The 11,172-nt window shown below is 45.6% G+C and overlaps 1 protein-coding gene across 1 annotated transcript; it reads left to right on the top strand.

Moving 5' to 3' along the window:
- Positions 1-210: 210 nt before the first annotated feature.
- On the top strand, positions 211-582 carry LOC119961301 (reactive oxygen species modulator 1-like). The gene has a single exon (XM_038788715.1). The coding sequence runs from the start codon at positions 220-222 to the stop codon at positions 457-459; it is 240 nt and encodes a 79-aa protein (XP_038644643.1). The 5' UTR covers positions 211-219; the 3' UTR covers positions 460-582.
- The last annotated feature ends 10,590 nt before the right edge of the window (positions 583-11,172 follow it).

The raw sequence follows: 11,172 nt of genomic DNA, 5'->3' as shown, positions 1-11,172 counted from the left end.
GTTACCATTAGGAGGCCTGCACACCACTCCCAGAAGTAAATTCTTGCCTTTAGCATTTATCATGTCAAACCAAACCACTCCTACATCCTGATTTTCTGAGCTTAGGTCATCCCTGTCTAATGTGCGGACACCATCAATAATTAACAGAGCCCACTTTGTCCCGGGTGATGTCATCCTGAAGGACTGGGAATCGGAATCGCCCCTCCTCCCCCGCCCGCGATGCCAGTCACAGTGGGACCGTACGGGCAGTCACAGCCCAGCTGCTTCAACAGAGTTCGAATGGGCTTCCTAATGGGCTGTGCAGTTGGCATGGCGGCCGGTACACTTTTTGGCAGTTTCTCATGCCTCCGACTGGGACTGAGGGGGCGAGAGCTGCTGGGTGGTGTGGGGAAGATCATGATGCACAGTGGAGGCACATTTGGAACCTTCATGGCGATTGGAATGGGAATCAGATGCTAACGACCATTCTTCTCTTTCTGCTGAAATTTCAAGACTTGCAGATAATGTATCACCGGTCTCTGTCCCTTTTATTACCAGCTGTGTAATAACGGAGATTAAAGTGTATGATTTACTAATGCAAAAGAAATAACTAACAGAGCCGCTCTTCCACCTTTTCCGAGATTTGGGCTGGGCAATAAATGTTGGACTGGCCAGCGACACTCGCATGCCATGAATGAATATAAAACAATTCAGGTCCCAATCTGTGTCTCTGAATGGCCATCAGATTGTACTTACTTATTTCTATAGGTGCTGTCAATTCATCAGTTGTGTTTCAAATGCTACTTGTGTTTTGATACAGAGTCTTTAGTTTTGTGCTTTTATTATTTATGTAGCATTGAACTGATGTAATTTTAAATGTGTTCTCTCTGTCTCTTTCTGCCACAGTCTGTTTATCATTTCCCATATTCTAATCTTTTTCTTTGGTCTTAATCTTTACTTTACCACATCTTCCAAAGTAAATCAAAAAAGACCCAACAATGGAACAGTCGGTAACAAGACATCAATCAGTCTCCTCCTATTTTCGAGAAATCAAGGACTGAACACTTGTTAACACAAACCTAATTTTATTAATCTATATCCAGAATATTAAACTTCGGCCAAGTCACAGGAATGATTAACATCAACTGAAACAAACTCCAACTGTCAGAATGAACATGGTTCAGTCCTGGATGTGATTAACAGCAGCAATAACAGAATCCAATCCCTTGTGAACTCGCTGGTGTTTCTGCAGAGTGAATGAACGAGTGAATCCTTTCCCACACACAGAGCAGATGAATAATGTCTCCCTGGTGTGAATGCGCTGGTGTATCAGCCAGAGGGACTGCTGAGTGAATCCCTTCCCACACACGGAGCAGGTGAATGGCCTCTCTCCAGTGTGACTGCGCTGGTGACTCATTTTGCCTTTGAAGCTCTTCTCACAGTCGCAACATTTAAAAGGTCTCGTGTCAGAGTGAACACATTGGTGTGAAGTGAGTTGGGCAGACTGACTTCCCACATTCACAGCAGATGAACTGTCTCACCCCAGTGTGAATGCACTGGTGTCTCAGGAGGGTGGATGACTGAGCGAATCCCTTCCCACACACACAGCAGGTGAATGGTCTCTCCCCGGTGTGAACCCGCTGCTGATCCAACAGTTTGCATAACTGAGCGAATGTCACCCCACACTCAGGACAGGTGAATGGTTTCTCTCCAGTGTGAACTCGCTGGTGTGTCAGAAGGTTGGATAACTGAACAAATCCCTTCCCACACTCAGTGCACCTGAATGGTTTCTCCCCGCTGTGCATTCGCTGGTGTGCCGAAAGGCTGGATAACTGAGTGAATCTCTTCCCACATTCAGAGCAAATGAACGGCCTCTCCCCAGTGTGAACTCGCTGGTATGTCAGAAGATTAAATTTGTTTTTAAAGCTCTTCTCACAATCGGAACATTTAAAAGTTCTCCTGTCAGAGTGAACAAGTTGGTGTGCAGTCAGATGTGTTAGTCGAGTGAATCCCTTTCCACACAAGGAGCAGGTGAATGGTCTCTCCACGGTGTCACTGCGTTGATCTGTTTCCAGCTCAGGCAGGTAACTGAATCCCTTCCCACAATCCCCACATTTCCAAGGTGGTTTCTCAATGGTGTCGTCATCCTCGTATCTCTCCATTTTGGACGATCAGTTGAAGCTTGCTCCACACACAGAACATGTGTACGGTTTCTCCTCACTGAGAGGGTGTGGTGTTTATCAGGCTGTGCAACTGGTTAAAGCTCTTACCACAGTCAGTTCACTGGAACACTCTCTCGGGTGTGTGTGTCAGAGTACGGCACAGAACAGGCCCTTCGGCCCTCGATGTTGTGCCATGCATTGTCCAAAACCAAGATCAAGCTATCTCACTCCCTGTCATTCTGGTGTGCTCCATGTATCTATCCAATAACCGTTTTAAAGTTCCTAAAATGCCCAACTCCACTATCACAGCAGGCAGTTCATTCCACATCCTAACCACTCTGAGTAAAGAACCTACCTCAGACATCCCTCCTGTATGTCCCAACCTGAACTGTATAGTTATGCCCCCTTGTAACAGCTACATGCACCCGAGGAAATAGTCTCTGATCATCCACTCTATCTATCCCCCTCATCATCTTATAAACCTCTATTACAGGGGTGGGCAAACCTTTCCGTGCAAGGGCCACATTCAGAAATTCACAATTTTAAAGGGCCGCATAGTATATTACTGTAATGAATAGTCCCGGTTTTAACCAATTAGCGTGCGGCATATACCTCAGCGCTTCCCCCGGCGGCATCCTGCCTTTAGCCCTCTTTTTCTCTACTTTTCAAAAATGGCGCTTCACCCGGTTATGATTCTGGGCGCCTCATATAGAACATAGAACACAGAACAGTACAGAACAGAACAGGCCCTTCGGCCCTCGATGTTGTGCCGAGCAATGATCACCCTACTCAAGTCAATGTATCCACCCTATACCAGTAACCCAACAGCCCCCCCCCCCCCCATTAACCTTATTTAAAAAATAATTAAAAGAAAATTTTTTTTTTTTCTTTTTTTGATGACTTGATCTTGGTGGGCCGCATAAAGACCTTTGGCGGGCCGCATGCGGCCCGTAGTTTGCCCACACCTGCTCTATTAAGTCACCTCTCATCCTCCTCTGTCTTTGTGCTTTTCCAGTCACACTGAAATCTTTTCCTACAGACAGAACAAATATTTCTCCTTCCACATTCAAAAGTTGATGACATTCAGATCCTGATCAATTGAGTGACTGACAGATCTTGATGTGATGATTGACTTGAGTTTCCTGTTTATCGATCCACTCCTTGTAACCCTGTAAAACCAGTTTACACAGGTCAGAAATTCAGAACAGGTCATTCTCGTTCCTGGGGAGCAATTGTTTCTATTTTTTCCTAAAGCTGCAAATCCCAGTCCCACACTTTCCCCTTCCCACACACTCACCACAATGGTTTCAAAATCACTCATACTGAGTGCAACTTTAAATTCCAGATTATCCCTTGAATTTAAATTCTACCATCTGCATTAACAAATCCATCTGTGTGAGTGCAGGATAGAAATTGCCCCCATTCTCTCCTCCGGCTCCAGGATCATAAAGTGAGTTAAAGATAATTTCTCCTGAACAAATCCATTGCTGCATTTCCTTCCTGAAGCCACATTTGTCCACTGGGGCCTGGCACCGGGAGAAAGCGGCAGCTGCCGTTGTGTTGGGTGTTGAGGCGGTGCGGCTAGTTTGTTATTGGGGGTGTTGAGGCCCCACTGGGTGTGTGAAGCCTCCCCTCCCACCCACTGCCCCTAACGCTGCCTCCACTTTTCCGCCTCCTTCCCGCCTGAAGAGGAGACAAACAAGCGTCTGTCCCTGGACATGAACCGCACTGCGCATGCCCCACATCACAATGCCTGGGGAGTGATTGACGGCAACTGCGGATCAGTAGGAAAAAGGGCGGGTCTGGAGGACCGAGCGGGAGCGGCTGGTCTTCCAACCAATCGGAGTGAGTAAGGGGCGGATGTGACTGAAGCATGCGCAGTGCGGGAAATGGCGACGGAGAGAAGCTTTTATTTCGGATCCACAAAGGGTAAGAGGAATATTGTGGAACGCGGGAGCGATGGATCTGGCTGGTGGGTGGAAAAGTTTTCTAAACATGTTGTGCAAGCCCATACCCGGAAAAAACACTTCCTGGTTCCCCCGTTTCACGGAGCGGGGCCGCGAGGGTCCAGTGATCGGTTCAGGATAACGACCGCCATCTTTACTCGGGACAATGAGCAGCAGAGCGCATGTGCGGCCGCCATGTTTGTTGGGGGCAACATTTTCAATGACTGGGAGAAGCTTATTCCACATTGCTCAGAATGGAGACAACTTGGCCAGTAAACTGCATTACCCTTTGTCCTGGGTACTGACCTCCCATTACACCGGTTTTCACAGACCCAGATACCTATGATCAGAGTAGCAACAGAAAAGTAAATAAACAGAAGCAAATCTTAATCCCTGGACCCCACTAACTCAATTTAAGTCTGACCCCATGTGCGGCTCTGTTCAGTCACACGGTGACCCATGTCCGAAACTCACAACCTGAGGGGTGGCACATTGGTTAGCACTGTTGCCTATGGCACTGAGGACCAGGGTTTTCATGCCGGCCCTGGTCACTGTCTGCGTGGCGTTTGCACATTCTCCCCGTGTCTGCCTGTCTCACCTCCGCCATCCAAAGATGTGCAGGGTAGGTGGATTGGCCACACTAAATTGCCCATTAATTGGAAAAAAAATAATTGTTTACTCTAAATTTATTTTTTAAAAAGGTGTCTCTTTCCTAATGTTCACAATTAAATGGGGTGGATTCCCCAGGAGATGGCTGACATTTCAGGGGACACTAAATTAATAATGGACAGAGATATGTCTCGTATTGTTACATGGTACAGATTGGATATATTATTTATGGTTTAGTAATAAAGTAAATTAATTATTATTTCTCTTGTAATATAAGACTGTAGCCTCAGAGGGTTGTTAGTTTTTGGATTTCTCTTCCACAGGGACCAATTGTATCTGGGGGTCATTGAATATATCGAAGCACAAGTTCAATAGATATTTTATTGACAATGGAATGAAGGGTTATGGGAAACGGGTAGAAAAATAGAGAGAAAGCTGAGATGAGGAAGGATTTCTTCACTCGGGGATGTGGTGAAGCTTTGGAATTCTCTACCCCAGAGGAATGTGTAGCCTCAGTCATCAGGTATGTTCAAGACAAAAATTGATAAGTTTCTATGCATTGAAGATATTGAGGGATATGGGATTGTGTGGGAAAATAGTGCTGAAGTAGATAGACCAAGGATTTGTGGGCAGCACGGTAGCATGGTGGTTAGCATAAATGCTTCACAGCTCCAGGGTCCCAGGTTCGGTTCCCGGCTGGGTCACTGTCTGTGCGGAGTCTGCACGTCCTCTGCGTGCGTGGGTTTCCTCCGGGTGCGTGCGTGAGTTTCCTCCGGGTGCTCCGGTTTCCTCCCACAGTCCAAAGATGTACGGGTTAGGTGGATTGGCCATGCTAAATTCCCCGTAGTGTCCTAAAAGTAAGGTTGGGGGGGGGGTTGTTGGGTTACGGGTATAGGGTGGATACATGAGTTTGAGTAGGGTGATCATTGCTCGGCACAACATCGAGGGCCGAAGGGCCTGTTCTGTGCTGTACTGTTCTATGTTCAATGATCTCATTGAATGGTTCAGCAGACTCGGTGGGCTGAATGGCCTACTCTTGCTCCTATTATAATCTCTGTCCTGGTCAGGAAGCAGTGAGCTGAGCTTGGATCTGTCAATCAACATGAATCAGCACCTTCAGGAGAATTGGGAGGGTGAATATTAGATACAGCAGAGTGAGAATGGAGGGAGATTGTGGGGGATGGAGATTTACAGCTTTTGGAGAAGTATAGAGAAATAATGTTCCACAGGAACTTGAATTGTCTGTTCTGAATTTCTATCTGTACTAAGAACAATGACTTTTATAAATTGTTTTAAAAGGAAATTGGACGAGGAGGAATTATAGGCAGAAATCTCAAACATCACGTCTCGATGTGACAAACTCACTCGATTCCTTCTGATCTGAACATCACTGGGTTCTGAATATCATCGGCGAGAAGGAGTTTGTCCGATCTACCAGCTTCAAAAGATTTTAAACGTGAGTGTGACTGGAAAAGCACCAAGACCCACACAACACACCCGAGTGAGAGAGTTCCAGTGAACTGACTGTGTAAAGAGCTTCAACCAGATACACAGACTGAAAAAACATCACACAATTCACAGTGGGGAGAGACAGTGCACATGTTCTGTGTGTAGACAAAGCTTCCACTGATTATCCAATCTGGAGAGACACGAGGAGACCCAAAACATGGAGAAACCGTGGAAATGTGGGGACTGTGGGAAGGGATACAGATTCCCATGTGAGCTGAAGGTTCATCGACGCAGAGATACTGGGGAGAGGCCGTTCACCTGCTCTCAGTGTGGGAAGGTATTCATTGATTCAGCCACCCTGCTGAAGCATCAGCGAGTTCACAATGGGGAGAAGCCATTCACCTGCTCCCTCTGTGGGAATGGATTCACACAGTTATCCAGTCTGCAGACACACCAGCGAGTTCACACTGGGGAGAAGCCATTCACCTGCTCTCAGTGTGGGAAGGGATTCCAGACTTTATCCAACCTGCGGTGCCATCAGCGAGTTAAAACTGGAGAAACGTCATTCACCTGCTGTCAGTGTGGGGAGAGATTCAGTGATTTATCCAGTCTGCAGGCACACCAGCGAGTTCACACTGGGGAGAAGCCATTCACCTGCTCAAAGTGTGGGGATGGATTCACCAGTTTATCCAGCCTGCGAAAACATAAGCGAGCTCACACCGAGGAGACGTTATTCACCTGCTCTCATTGCACGGAGAGATTCTGTGATTTATCCAGTCTGCAGACACACCAGCGAGTTCACACTGGGGAGAAGCCATTCACCTGCTCTCAGTGTGGGAAGGGATTTCTTGATTCATCCGTCCTGCGGAAACATCAGCGAGTTCACACTGGGGAGAAACCATTCACCTGCTCCCTCTGTGGGAATGGATTCACACAGTTATCCAGTCTGCAGACACACCAGCAAGTTCACACTGGGGAGAGTCCATCGACCTACTCTTAAGTGTGGGAAGAGATTAGATAGAAACATAGAAAATAGGAGCAGAAAGAGACCATTTGGCCCTTTGCACCTGGTCTGCCATTCATTATGATCGTGGTTTATCATCCAACTCAATAGCCTAATCCCGCTTTCCCCCCCCTCCATATCCTATGATCCCCTTCGCCCTAAGTGCAATATGCACCTGCTTCTTGAAAGCATTCATTGCATTGGCCTCAACTATTTCCTGTGGTAACAAATTCCACAGGCTCACCACTCTCTGTTTGAAGAAATTACTCCTCGTCTCTGTCTAAATGGTCTATCCCGTATCCTCAGACTGCGACCTTGGTTCGGTAACCTCCCACCATCGGGGAAATCTCTCCTCCATCTTCCCTGTCAAGTCCCAACATCACCATTGCAGTTTGGGGATCTATATACGATGCCCACTAATGTTTTTGCCCCTTGCTGTTTCTCAGCTCTACCCACACAGATTCCACACTGTCGGAGCTAATATCCTTCCTCACTATTGTTTATTTTCCTCTTTAACCATGGGTAACACAGTGGTTAGAACTGTTGCTTCACATCGCCAGGGTCCCAGGTTCGATTCCCGGCTTGGGTCACTGTCTGTGCAGAGTTTACACATTCTCACCGTGTCTGCTGGTTTTCCTCTGGGTGCTCCGGTTTTCTCCCACAAGTCCCGAAAGATGTGCTCTTGGGTGAACTGGATATCCTGAATTCTCCCTCAATATACTTGAACAGGTGTTGGAATGTGGCGACTAGGGGATTTTTACAGTAACTTCATTGTTGTGTTAATGACTTGTGACAAGAATAAAGATTATTATTATCATTAACCAGCACTGCCACTCCACTGCCTTTTCCTTTTGTCTGTCCTTCCTAAACACAGAATATATTCAGTTGCCATCCCTGGTCATCCTGCAGCCATGTCTCCATTCTCCGATGACATTAGATTCGTTCACGTCTATTTGCGTGATTCACTCGGTTATGCCGTCTGCAGTCACACCAGGAAGTTCACACTGTAGAGAGGCCATTCTCCTGCTCTCAATGTGCGAAGGAATTTTGTAATTCACCGCACTTCCGGAGACACCAACAAGTTCACAACCGATTACAGGGATTGGATTCTGCTGTTCTTGCTTCTGTTCTCAATTACATCCAGGACTGCATTTTGTTCATTCTGTTGGTCAATGGGGATGGTCAGAGGGTTTCTTTCTGCTGGACTGGCCGGTCTCACGGCTTCGTCTCCAGTGGGCTGATTCTCTCTGAGCCTTCTTGCGAATATCTGGTTTCACATTTCACAAGGATCAAAGAGTGAAAGGGTGTTTGGAGGTTACAAGATGTTTCATGACCATTTCTGTTTGGAAACACCCAAAATCATGCCACATTGCCATGAAGATAGGCTGTAGTGGTTACATGGTTCTTTTGTTTAATTTATCTTGGTGCTTCTCACAGAAGAAATTTATTAGGGTATGAGGGGCAAGTTATATGAGGGGCACTGGGAAACTACATTAAATAGTATGGTGGGAGACAGGCAATCACTAATATTTAAGGAATTATTACAGATTTACACAGGGATTGGTTAGCTCAGTTGACTGGATGGCTGGTTTGTGCTGAGTGACACCAACAGCACAGGTTAAATTCCCACACCGGCTGAGATTAGGCATGGTCTGCATCAGTATTTATGCTCCACATGATCCTCCATCCACCCGTCTACATCTCCCCACATCCCCCAATCAGCATCTCCTATTCCTTTTTCCCTCATGTATGTATCTAGCTTTACGTTCAATGGATTCATGCTCTTCATCTCAACCACTCGCTGTGGTAACGAGTTCCACATTCTCACCACTCGCTGGGTAAAGAGGTGTCTCTTGAAATTCCTATTGGATTATTGAATCCATTCATAATCTGAAAGATGTCCATCAGGTTACCCATCAGTCTTCTCTTTTCCAGAAAAAAAGCAGCCCCAGCCTTTTTTGAGTTAAATGCTCTCAGTTTGTATATTATGAATCTTTGTTGCATCTTCTCCAGTGCCTCTATTTCCTTTATCGAAATGGAGATCACCAATGTTGACAGAGCTCCCAGTGTCGTTGAACCATCGTTTTAAACAAGTTGAACATTTCCTCCATGCTTTTCAATTCTATCCCTCTAGAATGGAACCCTATATATGGGCCCCACACTTTAGGAAAGATGTGAAGTTCTGAGAGAGGGTGTAAAGGACATTTACGGGAATGGCACCAGAGATGAGGGACTCCAGTTAGTTGGAGTGACTGGAGCAGCTGAATTTCTCTCCTGAGATCACAGCATCTGGAGGATGGCGAATGGGGCCATTCAGCCCTTTGGGACCGTGTCGGCTCCCTGTGGAGGAAGCCAGTCTGCCCATTGCCCCATTCTTTCCCCGAATCCCTGTGTGTTTATTTCTCTCAGTGCCTGTCCAATTTCCTATTGAAATCCTTCCGTCATCTCTGCATCTCCGACCCTCATAGGCAGTAGGTTCCAGGTCATTACCACTCACTTTACATGTACACAAGGCTGCTAGAGCACAGAAGAGACTATTTGGCCCATTTCTCCTATGCCAGCTCTTTGTACAGTGACCCATTTAATCCCAGAGTTTGACTATTTTGTTTTCTTTTTCAGAATGTACCAAATTCCCTTTTGCAAGTTACAGTCCAATGAGATTCCAGCACCATTTATAGCCAGCGCATTCCAAATCACAACAACTCGCTGTGTTTTACAACAAATAATTGTGCATATGGTGTGTCTGGAGTTTCACAGAGTATTCAAAATGGTGTCAACGCCGTGGTTATTACACAAAATTAAGACTCAATCTTTGTCAATGATTCTGGTGAGGACACTGAGTGTAATATATGCGGACAATTAGAATAAATCTACATTTCTATCAAACCTCCCACGACCACTGGACCTCCTAAAATGTTTTAAAGCCAATGGAGTACTTTTGAAACATATTCACTGTTGTAATGTAGGAAGCTGTAAGTACGTATGTGTAATCACATTTAGTTTCAAAATTGTTACTGTCGTTAGTAACAAGGTCAAGGAAGCCCTTTTATACCTCAAACATGTGGCTTCCTGCAGCCATTTCACCTTCTGTACCTTTTCTATATTAGCCATATATTGATTTCATAGCAAAAAGCAATAATTAAATTAGATTATTCAGTAGTGAACATAGATCGTCATACATGAATTGGTGTGTGAGGTAGTTATCTTGTAAAGACTAGTTCTTTATTTTAAAAAATAACACTGCCAACCAAAATGTTTCCAGAAACTGTAGAGCTATTAGAATGTGTTTGAAAGGGGCAGCACGGTGGCGCAGTGGGTTAGCCCTGTTGCCTCACGGCGCCGAGGTCCCAGGTTCGATCCCGGCTCTGGGTCACTGACTGTGTGGAGTTTGCACATTCTCCCCGTGTTTGCATGGGTTTCGCCCCCACAACCCAAAGATGTGCAGAGTAGGTGGATTGGCCATGCTAAATTGCCCCTTAATTGGAAAAAATTAATTGGGTACTCTAAATTAAAAAAAAAGAATGTTTGAAAAAATAAATTGCTTTATAATTTTGAGAAGTTACAAGACATCATATTCTGCCAATACTATGTGGGCTGGGCAGTGGAGTAATGGTATTGTTACTGGGCTAGTAATCCAGAGACCCAGGTTAATGCTCTGGGGATCTGGCATCGAATCTGCCTCTGACAGATGCTGAAATTGAATAAAAGTCTTGAATTAAATGTCTAATGATAACATTCTTGATTGTTGTGAAAACTCACCTGGTTCACTAATGTCCTTCAAGAAATCTGCTCTCCTTATATGGCCTGGCCTACACGTGACTCCAGATCCACAACAATGTTGTGGTTGATTTGTCAGTGCCCTCTGAAATAGCCTCACAAGACATGCAGATCAAGGGCAATTGGAATGAGCAGTAAATGCTGGTCCAGCCAGTGACGCCCACCTCCCATGAATGAATAATTTTTAAGGCGGCTCATTGTTCAATCTGAAGATTAGTAAGAAACTGTCTCTTTGATTGGATTTGAT

The sequence above is a fragment of the Scyliorhinus canicula genome, unplaced genomic scaffold, assembly GCF_902713615.1.
Source record: "Scyliorhinus canicula unplaced genomic scaffold, sScyCan1.1, whole genome shotgun sequence".
Taxonomy (NCBI): domain Eukaryota; kingdom Metazoa; phylum Chordata; class Chondrichthyes; order Carcharhiniformes; family Scyliorhinidae; genus Scyliorhinus; species Scyliorhinus canicula.
This window is presented reverse-complemented; position numbering and strand designations above follow the sequence as displayed.

Coding starts and splice junctions, on each gene's coding strand:
- LOC119961301 (XM_038788715.1), top strand. CDS start 220: ATGCCAGTCACAGTGGGACCGTACGGGCAGTCACAGCCCAGCTGCTTC.